Genomic DNA, 20894 nt, shown 5'->3' on the forward strand with positions numbered 1-20894 from the left:
TAGGGCTCTAGACTTAGGCCACCTGGTCTTAAATTCTTGCTCTGCCACACAATCTCGATAAGACTGAGCATGTGATGGCCTCTCTGTGCCTCAGTTGTCTCATCTGTAAAACGGACACGGCACTAATACCTTACTTAGTTGACATGAAGATTAAATTAGTTAAAAATTCAAAGTATTTTTAAGTGTGACCGGCATAGAGTATGCACTTAATTTTAACTATATTTGGCATTAAAACGTTTGGGGATGCCTGGGTGGCCGGTCAGTTAAGCGTCTGACTCTTGATTTCAGCTCGGGTCATGATCTCACAGTTGGTGAGATCAAGCCCCACGTCGGGCTCTGTGCTTACAACACAGAGCCTGCTTGGGATTCTCTCTCTCTCCCTCTCTCTCTGCCCCTCCCCTGCTTCTGTGCTCACTAGCACACGCTCCCTCTCTCTCTCTCAAAAATAAATTTAAAAAATGGTAATCACTTACCATTTCTCAGGCACTGTATCACATACTAGTTAATTCTGCTTTAGCAGGATAGGAATCTAAAGGATTGCAGTGCAGGGTCACTGGAGGCATGGAGCCCATGAGATGTCATTGCAGTGCTCTAGATGAGAAGCTCCAAGGACTTGAATTAAGGATGGTGTGGTGGGTAGGATAATGGCCCCAACAATGTCCCCGTCCTAATTCCTGGAGCCTATGGATTAAATGGTAAAGGAAAATTTAGGGTGCAGACACAGTTAAGGCTGTTAATTAGCTGACCTTAAAATGAAGAAATCTCCTGGATTACTGAAGTAGACCTAAAATAATCACAAGGCATTGTGGTAGACACTTCACGTTAGCTCACCTGATTTACCCCTTGCAGCAAACAATTAGGCTCAGTGACAGCCAGGTTCCCATTTTGCATGTCAGGCAATGGAGAGTGAAGCAAAATAATTTGGACAAGGTTTCTACACCAAGTTAGAACTGGCCCAGACTGGGATCATGTTCCATGCTCAGGGCCCACACTCTTTCAGAGCACCGTGTAGGGGTGCCTGGGACGGGGCCGTGGGGGTGGCAGGACAGGGGTGGGGAGCACAGACCTTGAGGACGTGTGGTCTATAGCTCACCTCATCCTCGGTCTATTCTCCAGACTGAATACACACAGGAACTGAAATAAAAATGATTCGATTGCTTTTCTAGAAGAGTCAAGACAGAGACCTCAGGGCCCCGAGCCCTTCGCTGTCCGGTTTCCGCCCCATCTTCGTGTCAGGGATTTCCTTCCCAAACACGTGAGCAGCCGCAGCTGTTCTCTGTGCTCTTCTCCCCGGCGTCGTCATTGGTCATTTAATCTCTGGAATGTTTTTGAGAAAGTGATTATGAGACTGGTTGACTGATTCCAAAAACAACAGGCTAATTATCTCCGTATGATGGATGAGACCCCAGGGGGCAGCAGAGATGGAGTGGCAGCAGCCAGCCGCGCCGCTCAAGCCCAGTGCGCTGGCGGCTGGCGGGGCGGCCTCGGGTGCCGACAGCATGTCCGGCTGGCTGGGGAAACGGTCCTGGGGGTGCAGCACTTTGCTTCCACGCTTGTCTCCACTCTCCCCGATGGGAGGCTCTGGCCAAGGCAGAAAACCGTTGAGGAGGGAAATTTAGAAACGGGTTTAGCAGAAATATACATCAGCCATGTGGCCATCCACGCACAGCCTTCCCTGAGAGCCACGTTCAAGGGCAGCCAGGCCAGCCTGACTGGGGGGGATTGTGGGGTTCACACCAGTTGTGCCTAGAGGCACGAGGCGCTATCTCCAGTGCTGCTCGTCCCGTGCAGCACGCCCTGCCATGGCCGCCTCGGCGGACCCCCTAGTTACAGGAATCCTGTAACTAGTAGTTACAGGTTTGTTTCTTGAATTGAACTGCTTCTTTGCCTAAAGAAGGGATAGAGTGAGGATCAGGCTAACATGGCCCTCACTGTGGGGGAAACTTGGTCCCTGCCACATCTGTCTTCTCTTACACAGTGGTTGTAAGGAATAAATGACGGGGCGCCTGGGTGGCTCAGTTCATTGAGTGTCTGGCTCTTGATTTCAGCTCGGGTCATGATCCCAGGGTGGTGGGATGGAGCCTGGTGTCAGGCTTGAGATTCTCTTTCTCCCTCTGTCCCTCTCCCTCTCTGTCCCTCCCCTGCTCATGCATGCCAAATCAATCAATCAATCAACCAAATGTCTACCTTAACCAAAAAGGAATAAATGATAACTCAGGTACAGCATTTAGCACAGGGTCTGATGCACAGGAAGCTCTTAGTGAACATTGGCTATAATTTCTGTGCTAAGAACATGTTTTAGCAGGCAGCTTGAACTTGTACCCTATTCCCCTGCCAATAGAGAAGACAGGTGTACACATCCAAAAATTAAATACAGAGCTCGGATGAAGGGAGGCTGGGTGCCCTCACGGGTTGTCTGGGGCTGGCCTTGGACCATCGCACGCCGTTCGCTGGGTCTCTGGCAGTAGTGTCCTGATGAGTAAATGGAGAAAGGAGCAGCTCCAAGAACAGTGCTCCAGACTGTCTTTACAGGCTTCTCCCTTTCAGGTTTCCAGAAAGCCTCGTCGTCTTGTCCTCCACGATCCCGGTAATACTCTCGTTCCAGTGAAACTAAGCAAAAGTGGCACTGACTGTACCTCCTGGGCCAGGGAGGCCCCAGGAAGGCACAGAGAAATTAGCGTGATGAATTTTCCAAGTCTCCTCAGAGTCCATGGGTTTAACTTTCTCCCTGACCTTCGCTGCTAATAAATAGTAGGTGTTTGGCCACTTTGTGAAGCAGACCAGACTTTCAGCCCAGAGGGAAGCTCTGGGGCACAGAGCACAGAGGGCATGAGACCTTCATATTCAGTCTTACCCACTAAATCAAGAGGGTGTTACTGTGCTCTCGGAGCCCTGACGGGGGAAAGGTGCTTTCTCTGTCAGCATTCAAGACAGCCGTCAAAAGAGCCATCAAGCTCCCACCGCTCATCTCCCCCATGTGAGTGATTCATGGTATACGGTGATGCCTCGGCCCCTGGCCATTTGCTATGGTCAGTGACCGCTGGATTTTAAGATTTTGTTTTATTTCTTTGATCTCCAGTTTTATTATTAATAAAAGCAAGCTGGGTGACATCCTGATATGACAGGTGGGCACTAGAAGATGGGGGTAACAGCAATAGCACTGCTAGGAATTTATCCAAGGGATACAGGAGTACTGATGCATAGGGGCACCTGTACCCCAATGTTTATAGCGGCACTCTCAACAATAGCCAAATTATGGAAAGAGCCTAAATGTCCATCAACTGATGAATGGATAAAGAAATTGTGGTTTATATACACAATGGAATACTACGTGGCAATGAGAAAAAATGAAATATGGCCTTTTGTAGCAACATGGATGGAACTGGAGAGTGTGATGCTAAGTGAAATAAGCCATACAGAGAAAGACAGATACCATATGGTTTCACTCTTATGTGGATCCTGAGAAACATAACAGAAACCCATGGGGGAGGGGAAGGAAAAAAAAAAAAAAAAAGAGGTTAGAGTGGGAGAGAGCCAAAGCATTAGAGACTGTTAAAAACTGAGAACAAACTGAGGGTTGATGGGGGGTGGGAGGGAGGGCAGGGTGGGAGGGAGGGCAGGGTGGGTGATGGGTATTGAGGAGGGCACCTTTTGGGATGAGCACTGGGTGTTGTATGGAAACCAATTTGACAGTAAATTTCATATATTAAAAAATAAAAAAATAAATAAAAATAAAAATAAATAAAAAAAAAGAAGATGGGGGTAAAATTCTTGGTGCTCATTGCTTTAACCCAGTGAACCCGGTAAAATTTGCCATTTTAATAAATTAGTACAACCCTTTCCAATAGCTCAACAGGTCAGGTAAACATAGAGTTCTAGAGTATTAAGCCACCTGTGACTTGGTAGAAATGCATAGGGATGCAGAGAGGTAAAGTGACTTGACCAAGGTAACACAGCCAGAGCCGGAACAAAGAAGCCAGCACTCTTGTCACTACATCAGCTGTCCGTTCATTTCCTTCAGCATGAACTTTCTTTTGTTAACTTGATTTTATTGGTGAAGAGATCAAAGCTCTGGGAATGTGAATAATCTTCCTAGCTCAGCATCAGCTACAAAAAGACCCAAAGCTTTATAATTTTATTTATTTCTGAATCCACATCATTGTTTAAAAGAGCATCTAGGCAGTATAATATAAATTTAAAGCAGTAATAAGGATAGGTATTTTTCCGGATTTTGTGAAGCTATAGAAAGTAAGCAGCTCTCAGCCAGAAAAGTAGATGAGTTTAGATTCCAGCAGCCGAGGTTTGGATCCCAGCTCTGTCATTTACTAAGTGTGATGTTGGGCCAGTTTCTAAACCTCCATATGTTTCCATTTCCTTGTCTGCAAAATGAGAATAATGATGTCCCTACCTCATGGGGGCAGGGAGATAAGGATTCCGTGAAATACCGCTCAGTGTAATGTTCCAGTACTTAGAGGTTGGTATGCCTCCCAGCTTCTGAAGCGGATATACAAAGTGTGAGTCCTAAGAACTTGGTCTCCACATTTATTATTTCAGATGTTTGCAGCAAAACAGAACAGAAAATCCAACTCCGGTAGAGTAGCTGGTAAAAGACTTCCTGGACTGGTGTACCTGGAAGGTAGAGATGGAGCCAGCCAGCGGGTTGAGTGAAACCCGTGGCTTTGCTCCTTCTTCCCACAGCTGCTCCTGTTTTAGCTCTGCCCTCGGGCTGGCAGCAGGGTGGGGGCTGCAACTCTCGGCCTCATATCCATGTGCCTCAGTGTCCAAGGGCAAAGCAAGACCATTTCTCCTGCCCAGGTATTGGAAGCAAGGATTCTGAGATTACCTTTGATTGGAGAACTTGGTCGCAGGCCAGCTTACGAACCATTGAGCATGACCTAGAAAATAAAATGTGCTGGATGATGGATGTCAGCAGAGCCTACCTGTGGAGTGGGATTGGGTCAGTGTTCATGGGCCCTAAGAGGGAGAGGCAGATAGCTATGCAAAATCAAGTTCTGTTAAGAAGAAAGAAGGAGATGGGGTGCCTGGGTGGCTCAGTCGGTTAAGCATCCGACTTCTGCTCAAGTCATAATCTCACGATTCATGGGTTCCAGCCCCACATCGGGCTCTGTGCTGACAGCTGGGAGCCTAGAGCCTGCTTCAGATTCTGTGTCTCCCTCTCTCTCTCTGCCTACCCCCCCGCTCGCTCTCTCTCTCTCTCTCTCTCTCTCTCTGCCCCTCTCTCATGTGCTGTCTCTCTTTAAAAATAAACGTTAAAAAAAATTTTTTTTAAAGAAAGGAGCAAATGGATTCTTGATACATGGTTAGGAATATTCATGATGCTATGATGGCTGTCATCTTCCATTACTCAGTGGTTAGTGCTGGAATGCAGGTGGTTCTAGCTCTTGACGTCCAGAGGGAGAGTAGAGGCCACAAAGCTGTGTTACAGGAACTAAGGAACGTGCCCTGTGCACTCTGTGTATATTATCTGATGGGCCATAGCAGTTGTGCAATTGGTGCTTTCTGCATTTTTTTTTAAACGTTTATTTATTTTTGAGACAGAGAGAGACAGAGCATGAATGGGGGAGGGTCAGAGAGAGGGAGACACAGAATCTGAAACAGGCTCCGGGCTCTGAGCTGTCAGCACAGGGGCCCGACGCGGGGCTCGAACTCACGTACCGCGAGATCGTGACCTGAGCCGAAGTCGGCGCTCAACCTACTGAGCCACCCAGGCGCCCCTGGTGCTTTCTGCATTTAATGTTGTTCTGGTTTGACGCAAGCTCTGGGCAAGACCCAGGCAGACCTCAAGGTGTTGGTAGCCCTGTCACTCTGGTTCCCTCAGCAAAAACAGAACTGGATCTCTCTCAGGACCCAGCTTCTGTGAGCTCTTCTGTAGCAGCTTGGTCACTGAGCCTCTCCAGTCTGATCTGGAGAGCTTCAAGTATTCTCAACCAGGACTTTGTACCAGTGGGAGTATATTAGTTCTCTAATATACGGCAATGAATTACCGTGAACTTAATGGCTTCACACAATCCGAATTTATTATCACGCAGTTCCGGAGGTCACGAGTCTAAAATGGGTTAGTAGTATCGCATTCCTTCTGGATGCTCTAGGAGAAGATTCATTTCTTGAATTTGCCATATCGCAAAGGCTACCTGCATTGACTAGTGGCTCTTTCCAGCAATGGTACCAGTGCAATCTCTTCTGTCATCACAGCTCCTTCTAGGAATTTGACCCTCCTGCCTCCTTCTTGGAAGAACCCTTGTGATTATCCTGAGCCCACCTGAGTAATAATTCAGGATAATCTCCCCATCTCAAGGCCCTTAATTTAATCACAAACGCAAAGTGCCTTTTGCCATCTAAGGTAATATATTCACAGGTTCTGAGAATTAGGAGGTGAACGTTTTGGGGAGGTCATTCTTCAGCCCACCACAGGGGAAGAAAGCAGAGGTCAAAATACACGCATTCTTTATGCTTGGAAATGATCTACCACCTGTTAATGCCTCCAGAGCATTTACAGCATAGCACAAGCTGACTTTTAATCACCTAGAATTTAAAAATAAGTGCACGTAATTTAGATTCACATAATTATTTTTCTTTTCCCATTGTAAGCACGAGTATTATAAATTGCTTTCTAAGTTGAAACTAAGTACAGTGCAATTGTGTTTGCTCCCTCTTGTCAACATAATTGGAAGATTTTTTCTTCCAAACTGACCCAGATGGAAAAACACACTCACAGAAATGTAACACCAGCTTAGGTTTGGGATCCGTAAGCTTCAGGGATTTGCTTTGCCAGTGGCCAACATCTGCTCTTTGATAATAAGCATGTATTTCAGGACACGATGGCCACTTGGACTGTGATCTAAATTTAGAGATGAAAAGGAAAGATTCTTTCCAGACCTCAGTAGCCTAAAAACTTAAACCTGTACCATGAGAATAGATGATCTTTTTCTCATTGGAATTGGAATTGCAATTGTGAAGCTGGTAATTTGATCATTTAGAGAAGCGTTTCGCCAAATATAGTGGGTAACTCTGGGGAACCTTCTTGTAAGAATCACAGAACGTAGGCTTGGGGTTTGAGGATCAATAGTAGGTTACAGAATGACAAGTGGAGACCAGTAAACAACCTAACAATAAATCATAGCTGAGCCTCTGCACTGATGTACTAAGACTAGCTCTAATTTAAGGCCACTTGTAATCCTTTTTTCTTGTAAGTAATGTCTGGCTAGTCCAGAAATCAAGTAGCAGAGTAGCTATTTTTCTTTGAAAGTGTCTTTCAGGCATCAAGTTTCCCCTAAACAATACAGTACCTTAGAAATATTTCATTTTTGAGTTAGCCTAAACAATTATTTAAAATGCAGTTTCTAGATTGTGTATCTGATATAATTGCCTAACTGTGACTATCCCTAATTACACTAATTACAAAAGTGGGGCAAGTTAGAATGTTAATAATTTCTTAAATGAAGCCATTTATAATTATCAAGGGAACTATATGTACATGACTAGCTTCATTAAGACATTCTGTTTGGTAGGATTCACATCTCATCACAAAACAAATGTTTGGTTACACTTGTGTTTTCTTTTTGAAAAGAACACTGTAGCTGTTTAAAAACCTCATGAGCTTGGGGCGTCTCAGTGGCTCAGTCGGTTGAGTGTCTGACTCTTCGTTTTGGCTCAGATTATGACCCCGGAGTCATGGGATCATGCCCTATGTTAGGAGCCTGCTTAAGGTTCTCTTTCTCCTCTCTCTCTCTTCCTCCCTCCCTCTGCCCCTGTCTACCACTTGTTCTCTCTCGTGCGCTCGTGCTTTCTCGCGCTCTGTCTCTCTCTCTCTCTCTCTCTCTGAAATAAGAACAAAGAACCTCCTAAGCTAAACCATCTAGTGCATTTGACAAGGCCTTTTTGAAACAGGTAAGTCAGTGAATGAAAAATCCTAGAATGGTAGCAAAGACTGTGGAAGCAACTTTATTACATCTGGCGGGGGTTCTTTTTTTATTTTTTAAAGTAGGTTTCACACCCAGTGCAGAGTCCAACACAGGGCTTGAACTCACAACCCTGACATCAAGACCTGAGCTGAGATGAAGAGTCAGACATTTAGGGGCGCCTGGGTGGCTCAGTCAGGTAAGTGTCTGACTTTGGCTCAGGTCATGATCTCATGGTTTGTGAGTTCGAGCCCCACATCGGGTTCTGGGCTGACAGCTGAGAGCCTGGAGCCTGCTTCGGATTCTGTGTCTCCCTCTCTGTCCCTCTCCTGTTCATGCTCTGTCTCTCTCTCTCTCTCAAAAATAAATGAACATTAAAAAAAAAAAAAAGACACTTAACTGACTGAGCCACCCAGACACCCCTGTGGTAGGGGTTCTGAGTAGAGTTATGAGGCACATGTACTTGGGGGTGTGTGCATGTGTCAGGGAATAAAATGAGGCCGTACATAATAGCAAACAGTAGAGTTAACTTCCCCACTTCACCCTTACCTTTCTCCTGGAGTCTTTCCTCCTCAGGAGTCATGTTTCTTATGCATACTGAAATGTCTTTTTAGTTATTAAAGGCCAGCATTTCCAAAGATGAGCTTAGAAAAGCAGCAGAAATGAAATCAGTATTTAGTTGCAACTGCTGTTAATATATTTGTGGTTATGAAAGAGGTTTAAATATATCTCAAGCATTGACTCCCTTTGCTGTTTGAAGGTCCTACCAAATTTGTTGGCATTCCACCACTGATAGAAAAACATACAAGTATTTACTACAGGGACTACTTGTATGGATCAGCTCTTGAAAGACCGCATTCCAAAATAGCCATAGCCAAGGGTGGTGTCTTTCCCATCAGATCACTTCATGCATCCCTGGGAGGGGCCCTCTTTATGTTAGAACTCTTTCTTCCCTGCTTCTTTAGTCGTTGTGTAATGTGACCTCTTCAAGAAGTGGGAAGAGCTTTAGATGAAGGATTCATTGGGGAAAAAAGTAAGAGAGGAAGATCTGATCATGTTTTTAATTTCTTTTGAGTTTTTGTATTACTAGAGAAATTGTGGCTTTCTACGAATTGTCTGGTTTCCTAAATGTCTTGGACAATGCAGTTTTACCCATTATCTTGCTCGTTACTCCTCATTAAATGCCTCACACATGTATTTAGTTTCCCCAACTAAGAGACTTCCTGTAATCCCTGTGTCTCAAAATAGTTTCATACAGACTACTTAGTGTTGGGCACTTAACAGAAAACAGCGCTCAATTAGTTAGCTCGTTAGGAGTTGATACAATTGGAGTTAACTCCACTGCTAAGATGAGGACAGCAAGAACTTGCAAATGAGCCATGTCCTGAGGCCCAGGTACACAGTGACTCCAGAGCAGAGCTTTTTTTTTCTTTTTTCTTTTTTTCTTTTTTTTGAGAGAGAGAGAGTGAGTGAGCAGGAGAAGGGTGGAGAGAGGTGGGGAGACAGGATCTGAAGCAGACTCCATGCTGACAGCAGTTTTAAATTGTAACTCAGTAACATTGGTAGATATATTCCACATAAACTAAAGTTTTTTGAGGGATTTGATGATTTTTAAAGAGTGTAAAAGGGGTCTTGAGACCAGAAAGTTGGGAAAGCATTGATTTGTACAGAAGGGTCTATGTTGAGGTGATGGCCATGATCAGAAAGCAAAGCTTTCTGTCCAGTTATGATGGAGCCCTGTTCCGTTAGGCTGTGTGATTGTAATCAAATATCTCAGGTCTGAACTGGGAAAGCGACAGCTTAGGAAGCCGTCCATATTTATTTCTGGATGGGAGGTAGATGAAATATGAGAATAAGGTGAGTGAGACACCTCATACTGAGAAATAAATGAGGGTTAAGGAACCATTTGAATCTTGGCAGTTAGGAAGGATTCTGGCCATTGTTCCTCCATCACCGAGGGGCTCCCTGCCAGCCTGAAGGGCTCTAGGTGCTTCCCTCTTTATATCGATTTGGGTTCAAGATCCGTCATCTCCAGAGCAAGGAGCGGGGTGGGTGGCTTTCACATCGAGGCCACAGGGCCTTGGTTGGCCTGCTTGTAGCCAGGACAGTTGGGCACATAGAGAAATGGGCTGTAGGATAGGGAGGCATTTAATTCTTAGCCCCACATTAGCTGACCCTTCAGCAATGACATTACTCTCACTAATACTGGAAATCCAGGCTGTTACCTACAGAAAGCTTTGCTCTACAGGCGCCTGGGTGGCTCAGTGGGTTAAGCAGCTGACTTCAGCTCAGGTCATGATGTCACTGTTTGTGAGTTCGAGCCCCACATTGGTCTATGCACTGATAGCGTGGAGCCTACTTGGGATTCTCTCTCTTTGCCCCTCCCCTATGCATGCGTGCGTGCTCTCTCTCTCTCTCAAAATAAACGTTTTTAAACAACCCATTACATGTTATGTAAATAATATATTTCTGTGAGAAATGATTTAATTTTTCAAAACAAGAATAAGGAGAAGAGTGACATTGTGCATTTTTGTAAATCTCTAATGAAGATTAATAATAGAAGATGAGCTGGGTTCTTATACCTGGTTAAAAAATAGGGAGAAAACTGGCCTCAAAGAGATATATAGCTGGAAAGGGGGAGAGTATTTTAATAACCTTCTCAGATAATTGCGCATAGTCTTCTTCGATACTACATCAAAACTCAACAAGTAGTAGGTTCTCAAAAGTTCACTGCCATGTAGAACCTGCAACCTCATTAAGGAAATGTTTGTACTTGGTTATATGAAAACTCAGTGGTGTGTCTTTGATCTTGAAAGGATCTTTTACCCCTGAATGTTTTCGTAACGTCATGGTTTGGTCATAGGGAAATTATTGCCTCACCAAGTTATGCAGAACTTCCAAGTGTTGACATACTTCATTATAAAATATTTTAGAAATCATATTTGTTAACATCAACGATGTAATGAGAAGGCCTTTAAGTACTGGGAAGCTGTCACACTCACTGTGCAGATAAACGTTTTCTAAAATTCTGGTTTTTACTTGAAAGCTCAGATTATATTACTGGCAAAAGATACCATCCGTTGTTTTCCTTGAAGTGATGAGCTTACTTCCTTCATTTGTAAAGACATGTCTGTCATTTCACCCAAGTCTGATTAACCAGCCCAGTTTGTCTGCCGTTCTTTTCATTAAAAATAGCCTTCCACGAAATGAGCAGCCAGTTTAGCTCATAACTCAAGCCACCACACAAGTGCTTCTCCTCACGAAATCCTCTGACCTTTCATTTGGGGATGTGCTGTGCACATACTTCCCTTTTTGTCCCGCAGGAGGTTGGAAAGATGTACATCGAAATTGTTATTAATGAAATATAAATTTTTTATATTCCCTATAGGACACTCTTACGTGAAACTGAGCATCTTTCTGGGGATGTGTTGGTAAAGGTTGATGTGTGGTGCTATTGCGTAGATCCCCGCTAAGGCACCACCCCTTTTTACCCACCATGCTTCTCCACCATCAGGGCAGCTGTCAACACAGTGAAAAAGGCAAAAAACATCTTAGAGTTATTATGAAAATCCATCTGGCCTTGCAAACCACCTAAAGGGCCTTGGGATCCCTAAGAGTCTGTGGCCCACACTTTTACAAAGACTGATATCGATAGAATAGTTAACCTTTATTAAGCTCACGTATGTGCCAGACATGGTTATACGCATTAGTTATTTTAATCTTCAGCTGTATATGGAGAGCATACCACATGCTAGAAAGTGTATTCTTTTTAAACTCTGGACCCTGGTACATTTGTGCTACTCTGCAGCTAGTTCATGGGAGCTAATTAAAATCTGAGGAATTTTCAATAGCATCACTGCCAGGGGTGCCAACTCCATTTTCTCAGGCCCAGAAGTGTTCAGAGGACTAGAAAGTCCTCAATTCAGCCAAGTTTGCTTGGTGGCTGCTGGGTCTCTAGCATATGTCAGGCCACCAAAGATGCTATGCTTCCAGGGCTCTTGTGGGGATATTTCCTCCCCCGCCACCTCTCCCAAGTTTTCTTTCTTCTTGTAGTTACTCTTCCTCTCCCTTCCTGGACCTCGGTCTCACAATTGGAAACCCCGTCCTACAAGAATGGTCTTCAATGTCATGCCTTCCACTAAATGACATCTGTCCATCCAAAACATGACCATGAGTCTTGCTTTTTCTTTCAGGGTCTTGGGGCCACGTTTTGTTTTGTTATTTGTTGTTGTTTTTTGTTGGCTCTTTTTGTTTTGTTTTGTTTTTGTATTTTAACCGAGCTTCCGCTTGGTCACACACACATAATGGCTTATCCCGTTCTCTCATACGTACTGGAAGGCTGACCTGGACAGAGAACCCGTGGGGTGCTTTCTGCTCTACTCTTTGAAGTAAACAGCTGTCTCCTTTCTCATTTGCCCTCTAGAGAGGTGTTTGGCTATGAATGTTCCATTCTGTATAAACGTTGATTTGAATTATTAAATCAGTGTGTGGCTAAGCACTCACCAGAATCCTGAAATGAATCTGAAAGCCAGGTCAAGGGAAAGCTAATCCTTACTTGGTTTCCTTATGACTCTGTAACCCTCCCTGTTGAAACGAGGATGGTCCTTGAGCTGATTAACGTTTCTGGTTGCTGTTTTTCGTGTGTGGCAGGGACTGTGATTATTATCCCAGCAGAGAATTTGGTTATTAGTGGAGAGAAAACCATGATCACAATGTAGGCTTAAGGAGGAATTAGACTTACAGGACTGGAAAAACTTGAAGTGTCTATGGTTTTGTCATGCTTTGATTTTTACTGTGACTATTAACTAGAAGAAGCAGGACCTCTTACATTTGGCCAGCAAGGAAACAAGTTCCTGACACGAGCCCATCCAGGCCCATAAATAACTTATTTTTCCCCAGAGGATAGAGATATTACCTAACCTAACAGGTATTAGTCAGCAATCCCTGCCTAGTGAGATCTCTTAGGAACATCTTTTAACTTTGCTTCTCCCTGCTCTGGGTATCCTTTTTTAAGTTTTTCAGCCTGTCTCTCGTCTGAACCTGAAACACCCACAGGGTTGATAGACCCAGCAGTAAGTTAAATTCATCCTTTACATCTCCATCTCTTGTGAAGCTTTGGTAACCAAGTTCTATTTTTATATCCTTATGATGAGCCAAGACTGTATGTAGAGCAGACATCTGCCATATATAATGACATGGAGGTAAGAACCTTGACTATTAGAAGTGGTGCAGGCTACCAAAGGCAGCCCTCTGAGCTTGTTCCCAATGCCTCCACTGATGGACCGAGTAACCTTTATGGTCCCCTGAGCTCTGCCTTTATCACCAGGTCCAAATGAAGGATCTTGATGCCATCTATACCTTTCTGGAATGTGATAGGCAGAGCCAGACTTGGAGGCGATTGTTATTTCAGAGCAGCATTTCTCACTCCTCTCATGGCATTTTCTGGAAGTGTGTATGTGTGTGAGACACAGTGAGGGGACAGCAGTGCCCTCCTAGCCATTCTGGCAGGCCCTCTTTCATCCTGTCCTCCACCTCAGATCTGCCTCTCCCTTCTTACCTTTTTTTAAGTTTATTTATTTTGAGAAAGAGGGAGGGAGAAGAGAGAATCCCAAACAGGATCTGTGATGTCATCACAGAGCCTGATGCGGGGCTCAAACTCACGAACCTTTAGATTGTGACCTGTGCTGAAATGACGAGTCAGACGCTTAACTGACGGAGCCACCCTGGTACCCCTACATGTCCCTGCTGACTATGCTCCCTCACAGTGCCAGCCAGCACTTTTCAGAAGCCACTCACTTCAACCTCTGAAGGTCCCACAGTTGGTTCAAGTCTCACTTCAGTGACTTCTCCTTTACCTGTGAAGCCAGTGGTTTTTCTTTGTAACCAGTGTGAGCTTCTAAACTCAACGCCATACTGGCCTTTCTCCTGATGCTTCCCAAAGTAGTCACGATGCCTTGTTAGCTGACCCCCTGCCAAAGATCCAGGGCAACACAGTCACAACAAGGAGGTGATAGTCATATATCCAAGTGCAGTCTTCAGACGTAACCAAACGCTCTTCATCTGTTTCTTTGCATCTCCTAACGTAGCTCTATGTGTATGTCAGCCAAAATATCTTCTCAAGGTCTAGAATCAACGGCATGGTTTATTCAGTTTGTGGTATGTGGTATTTTTAAAGTGCTTGGAGAATAATATCCATGGTAGAGAAAATCCAATGCTTAATATCACTTGACTCTAAAGATGCAGTGACCAGTGTCATCTTCTCATGCCTTTGCCCCCCCACTCCCGCAGCTCTGTCCCATGGCATTTGCACATTGTAGTATTTCTTACGTTGCATTATAAAATAAAGGTAAAAGTTGTTTTTCATAAAATCAAAATGAAAATGTAAAGAGCTGATTTGTGAGCACTCTAAAAACAAGGACAGTGTCTTACTGAGTCTTTTATTTCCAATATCGATTCAAACTTCATTTAATTAAAATATTTAGCACCCTGAATTCAAAATGGAGATACCTTTTTCTTGGAGTATGGCTCACATATATGTTTTTTGATGATATATTTCATTTCTCTGCATGCCGTGTTCCACCCTTAGAAAAAGAATGTTTTAACCTTGACCCCTGATGTTGTCTTAGTGTTGAATGGAGTGGCTGAGCTACCCAGCTCTCCCGGAGCCGTGACAGTCACAGTACCGGTCCTCTGTGTTGTCCCTCTAGCGACCTTGAAGGAGCTCATCTCACAGACCATGATCCGCTGGGCTCAGGAGGACCAGATCCAGGATGCGGAGTTGGTCCGGATGATGTTCAACCTCCTCCGGAGGCAGTACGACAGCATCGGGGAGCTGCTGCAGGCGCTGCGGAAGACCTACACCATCAGTCAGGCCTCCGTGAGCGACACCATCAGCCTGCTGGCTGCCCTGGGCCAGATCCGCTGCCTCCTCAGTGTCAGGATGGGCAAGGAAGAGGAGCTGCTCATGATCAATGGGCTGGGGTAGGTCATTCATAGTTCAGTGCGAGTCTTTCCAAAGAACTTCAAGAGGAAAAGCTGGTTTACCTTGCTCTGCAGGTGTTCTGGAATCAAACCGCATAAACACCCCCGCCCCCCCCCCCCCCCCCCCCACCGGCCATCCTGATCTCACTTCTCGTGGAAAACCATTCTCGGTGTCTCGGTCCCCTTTGGTAACCTGAGAGATCTGACTGTGTGCCCCAGGTGAAGGGACATTGTCAGAAGCAGTGGGGAGGAGTCTTAGAGAAAGGCAGTTACTTCATTTGTGTCTGAAGAAAATCGCTCCAGGGTGGCAGTGAAAAAAAATTCAGCGGAAGGGAGAGCGTTCAAATCAACAAGAGAGAAAGGTTTTGAGCAGCTGGGCTTTTGACTGGAATTCTTCTGAGACTTCCCTCTGAGGTATTGCGGGTGGATCCCTCCCTTTGCTTGGGACTGACCCAGGGAGTCAGTTTTGTCAGTTGTATGAGACACCTTTCACCCTAACAGTAGCTCGTGGCTCTTAGAAGCTATGCTATCTAAAAGATAGCATTTTAGACATCAAAAAGATCTCCTTTAATTTAATTCAATGGCGTAGTTCCATTTTGGGGATGAGAAAACCAAAGCCCAAAAAAGTTACCTGACCAGCCTATGATGTTACTTGATTAAAATCAAGAACTCATTAGGGCACCTGGGTGGCTCAGTCGGTTGAGTGTCTGACTTCGGCCAGGTCATGATTGCACTGTTGGTGAGTTCGAGCCCCAGGTCCAGCTCTGTGCTGACAGTTCAGAGCCTGGAGCCTGCTTCAGATGCTGGGTCTCCCTCTCTCTCTGCCCCTCCCCCCCTTCAAAAATAAACATTAAAAAAATTTCAGGGGGCGCCTGGGTGGCTCAGTCAGTTAAGTGTCCGACTTCAGCTCGGGTCGTGATCTCGCGGTCCGTGAGTTCGAGCCCCGCGTCGGGCTCTGTGCTGACAGCTCAGAACCTGGAGCCTGCTTCTGATTCTGTGTCTCCCTCTCTCTCTGACCCTCCCGCCATTCATGCTCTGTCTCTCTCTGTCTCAAAAATAAATAAATGTTAAAAAAAATTAAAAAAAATGTTTTTGAAATCAAGAACCTGATATTCCATTCCACCACCCTGGAGCCAGCAAACTAAAGGAACATCACTGAGGCCCAGAAGAGAGACTGAAGATCCCCGGGTTGGGGCATGGGTGGGATGCATGCATTCTTCAAATTCCTTTCCAAGGCTGAATCATGTAATAGAAACAAAGAGAATTTTATGGCAAAAGAAAACCATAGAATTAGCTTCTCCCCTGACTCTCGCAGTAGACATAGCAGCAAGTAAAACCTAGTGGTGTCTCCTCTCGACAGCTGCAACACTCAAGGGAAAGGGTACAGGCAGAGAGAAACCACCCCGTAAGGGATTACACAGCCACATCACAGGCTGCCTATGTATTTTGATTTGCCTGCAGCATTATTATGTGAATTTATAGTGACCGATTTAAACATAAATTTTTTTATATTTCATTGTTAATTTCATTTTTTTTTTTTTGAAGACTGCGGTCCAGAAATGTCATGGGTACCTAACGTACAATTACCTTTAAGAGAGGGGTACAGCCCTATCATTAAGAAAACTGAAGTCCGGTATCCCTTGGGTAAATTCCTAGCAGTGCTATTGCTGGGTCATAGGGTAGATCTATTTTTAATTTTTTGAGGAAACTCCACACTGTTTTTCAGAGCAGCTGCACCAGTTTGCATTCTCACCAACAGTGCAAGAGGGTTCCCATTTCTCCACATCCTCTCCAGCATATATAGTCTCCTGATTTGTTCATTTTAGCCACTCTTGCTGGCTTGAGGTGATAGCTCAGTGTGGTTTTGATTTGTATTTTCCTGATGAGGAGTGATGTTGAGCATCTTTTCATGTGCCTGTTGGCCATCTGGATGTCTTCTTTAGGAAGTGTCTATTCATTTTTTCTGCCCATTTCTTCACTGGACTATTTGTTTTTCGGGTGTGGAGTTTGGTGAGCTCTTTATAGATTTTGGATACTAGCCCTTTGCCCGATATGTCATTTGCAAATATCTTTTCTCATTCCATTGGTTGCACTTTAGTTTTGTTGGTTGTTTCCTTTGCAGTGCAGAAGCTGGTTATCTTCATGAGGTCCCAATAGTTCATTTTTGCTTTTAATTCCCTTGCCTTTGGGGATGGGCATAGGGGCACTTGTACCCCCCAATGTTTATAGCAGCACTTTCAACAATACCCAAATTATGGAAAGAGCCTAAATGTCCATCAACTGATGAATGGATAAAGAAATTATGGTTTATAGACACAATGGAGTACTACATGGCAATGAGAAAGAATGAAATATGGCCTTTTGTAGCAACATGGATGGAACTGGAGAGTGTGATGCTAAGTGAAATAAGCCATACAGAGAAAGACAGATACCATATGTTTTCACTCTTATGTGGATCCTGAGAAACTTACCAGAACACCATGGGGGAGGGGAAGGAAAAAAAAAAAGGTTAGAGAGGGAGGGAGCCAAACCCTAAGAGACTGTTAAAAACTGAGAACAAACTGAGGGTTGATGGGGGGTGGAAGGGAGAGGAGGGTGGGTGATGGGTATTGAGGAGGGCATCTATTGGGATGAGCACTGGGTGTTATATGGAAACCAATTTGACAATAAATTTCATATTTAAAAAAAAAACTGAAGTCCATAGAGACATAGATATAAGGACGAGAGGGGGGAAAAAAGACACTGAGCACATGGAGGAAGAGAAATCCAGTGATTCAGGCTCTCTGAAGCTATGACAAGCAAAAAGACAAAAGGACAACTGTGTAATGTCATTAGAAGGAAATGTTTCAAAATAAAGTACTTAATGGAAGTAAAAGAGTACAATATACTCCTATCAGCTAAAAAAAAAAAAAAGGAATTCTACTTCTATTCCACCTGGCTGGTACCTTCTTACTACCTTTCAGCTTGCATCACTCCACCCCCGGTGTGTTTGTGCATGTGTGTTTTCTCCTGCCTGCATTTTCATACCACTGATAGAAGCAAGTGCTGAAGACTGTCCAATCTTTACCCTAGAGACATTATGAACAACAAGGTGTTCTACCAGCATCCCAACCTCATGCGAGTCCTTGGCATGCACGAGACAGTGATGGAGGTGATGGTGAACGTGTTGGGGACAGAGAAGTCTCAGGTAATGCTACCAGGAGAACTTAGGCCAGAACTTGACTTGGGCAGGTGCATGTGGTGACTTGTTCACATACAAATAGCTGGTGTCCATTGTCTCAGTTCCTCTTCCCAGGGAGAGGGAGGGATGTGCATAAAGCCAGGAAACAGCCAAGGGATGGGACAGAGCTGCTGAATGGAATCCAGCCAGTGTAGGCGCTCTGGCTCCTGAAGCTTAGAGCTTTCCCCGCTCATTCTACGAGGCTGCTCACCTGCTAAGTTTACTTCCCGTACATACTCTGCAGCCCTGCTCCTTCCAACATGGAGTTCCTGTGGGTTCCACTTAGAAACCTGCTATGTTTTGTGCTGTGTCAGGAGAATGCTGTTCTAAAGGAGAACAAGATCTTAATAACAATCCTGGCAGTGTTCCCTCAGGGGTGCGTGTGTTTCCTCACTGTGCCAAGCTCCTGAGGATGTCGGCTCTCCTTCCCAGTCCCCCATAACAAGCCTGCTGTCAGGGGGAGCCCCCTGGACATTTATTCTAGCTTATGTGGGGTCGTCAGAGATAGGGTCCTAAGACAGTAGATGGGGGATGTTTTCAAATGTTGGAAATTCCAGAGGGCCAGGGTCCTAGGAATGAATGATTCCCAAAGCAGTTCCACCAGTATGGACAGTTGGGGGTATGAAGGAAGAACAAAAGCCAAACTCACATTCCTTCTCACTCACTTCCTTCTGGTCCCTTGGAAAAGCAGACTCTCCAGAAGAGCCCTGAGAAAATGCCTGCATGCCTCAGCAAGCAGGTAGCATATAGGTTTTGGGCCCTTACTTGTGAGAGCACCCCACCCCCATGATTCTAAAAGGGGAAATCAAGGGCTTTCTAGGATCCAGAGCTAGGTTAAACGTAGACACCATTTATTGAGCATTATTGGATCAAAACTAAGATGTGGCCAGGCTCTAGAGATGCTAATTACTTTGTTAAGGAGAGAAGCCAAGTACAATCAGCAGTAACATAAGATGGCATCTCAGTGCTAAATTGTATGAATCAGATTACAAGTGCTATGGGAGCCCGTAGGAGAGCAGTAGTCAAGGACAGAAGTAACTAGGGAAGAAAAAAGCAATTGGGGAAGGCTCACATTCGGAGAGGGAAATGCTTATCAGGCTCCCACAACTCTGGGGGGACCAGCCTTTACCCAGAGGACCCAGGTTTGATTTAATGCTGGGCATTATTTGTCAGGATCACTCATCTCCCTTTCTGGACCTTCTCATCATGATCGCTCCTCTCCCTTTCTGGAACTGCTCATCACAGTTCTGTCTGCTCCCTTCCCGGATGGAAACAATAGTGTGATGTAGGGTTGTGCAATTTCATGTGACATCGGAGGGTGTCTGGGTTTCTTGTTTGACCTCTTTTTCCTTTGAAAGGAAGATACTTCAGGAACTATAATTAGCTCTCAATATTTTTGGAAGCCTCCTCTCAGGTGTGTCCCCTCTCTGTCCCTCCTGTGAATAAGTCTTAGAAAAAACTAGAAGCAAGGACGAAATGCATTTTGCAAACTGTTCATAGCTTATACACCCGTATTGACAGGTGGGGGTCAGTGGATGGCCTACCGTAAGACTCTTCGAAGTCAGACTTCTCAGAAAGGACTCATGATAGATTCTTTTCCTTGACATTTCCTTTTTCTCCCTACAGATTGCCTTTCCAAAAATGGTTGCTAGCTGTTGCCGCTTCCTCTGCTACTTCTGTCGAATTAGCCGGCAAAATCAGAAGGCCATGTTTGAGCATCTGAGTTACCTGTTGGAGAACAGCAGTGTTGGCCTAGGTATGTCATGTTATCACTTCCACATTTGGGCTTGGAGGTGACACTCCTCCTGGCCACTTAGGAGGTAAAGCGAAAGAAGTGACATACCTGCTAAGGTATTTTTAAATAGAAGAAGGAAGCTGCCTGATCTAAAAATAAATGAAATAATGATACCATGCCTCTGCTGTCCAACCTAAGTAGAGATGTTGCTGCCACCCAGAACTGGTGACAGATTTGCGTTGGCATAGTCACACAGTTTTTCCCTTGTCTTCCTTGGGACCGGCGGCCCATGGCTCATGAAATGCTGCCTGAAATTATAGATATAGTCTGGGGACACCGCTCCCCCACCCCCAGCCCACTCCACTGACCAAGGAGGTGCTAATGAGACCAAGGTCAGAGACCCAACCCCTTCTTGGAGGGCTGGCTGAAGGCTGCATCCCTCTCTCCTAAGCTTTGAGGTGGACTGGCCAAGAGCAACTGTGGACAGTGTAAATCCATCACCACCACCACTAGAAAAGCAACACGGTGCATATGCCTTACTCACTGTCCTGGATGTAAACCAAATGAGTTTGTGAAAGACACAAAACCACTCATACATGCATGTGAAATCTGAAAGCTGGAGTTTCCAATTTATCAGATGCAACCTCGGACTCCCAACCTTTTATAAAAAAGTTTTTCTGAATTCTAGCATAATAACCAAAGGAAAATCAAAGACAACGTTGGTGACCTGATGTAACTGTATGAGCTAATGCTGTTTGAGGCTATTCTCAAACTCTGGTTGGTGGCTCTAGAAATGACCAACTCGTTTGAGATTAGTTGGTTAAGTGACATCACTACCGTTTGATTGATCACCACAGCAGAGCTCCAAGAAGTATCATGTTAGAAAAATACTTGAAAATACATGGTCCCTGCTAATTACATGCACTGATTTTCTGACTTAATCCATAGTCAAAATTAATAATGAGTATGGGGACCGGGATAACAAATTCTGTTCTTGGGCAGGCAGCCCCCTCAGAATGGTGATGGGAGTTTAATGTGC

The 20894-nt window shown here is 44.8% G+C and overlaps 1 protein-coding gene across 1 annotated transcript in view; it reads left to right on the top strand.

The window, feature by feature from the left end:
• The window catches only part of RYR3 (ryanodine receptor 3), a 526048-nt gene that overhangs the window by 362311 nt on the left and 142843 nt on the right, over positions 1-20894 (top strand). The window contains exons 39-41 of the mRNA XM_042942518.1: positions 14627-14900; positions 17973-18087; positions 19747-19876. Of these exons, the coding sequence (XP_042798452.1) occupies positions 14627-14900; positions 17973-18087; positions 19747-19876 (519 nt within the window). The remainder of the gene's footprint in view (positions 1-14626; positions 14901-17972; positions 18088-19746; positions 19877-20894) is intronic.

Source organism: Panthera leo, chromosome B3 (genome assembly GCF_018350215.1).
Source record: "Panthera leo isolate Ple1 chromosome B3, P.leo_Ple1_pat1.1, whole genome shotgun sequence".
NCBI lineage: Eukaryota > Metazoa > Chordata > Mammalia > Carnivora > Felidae > Panthera > Panthera leo.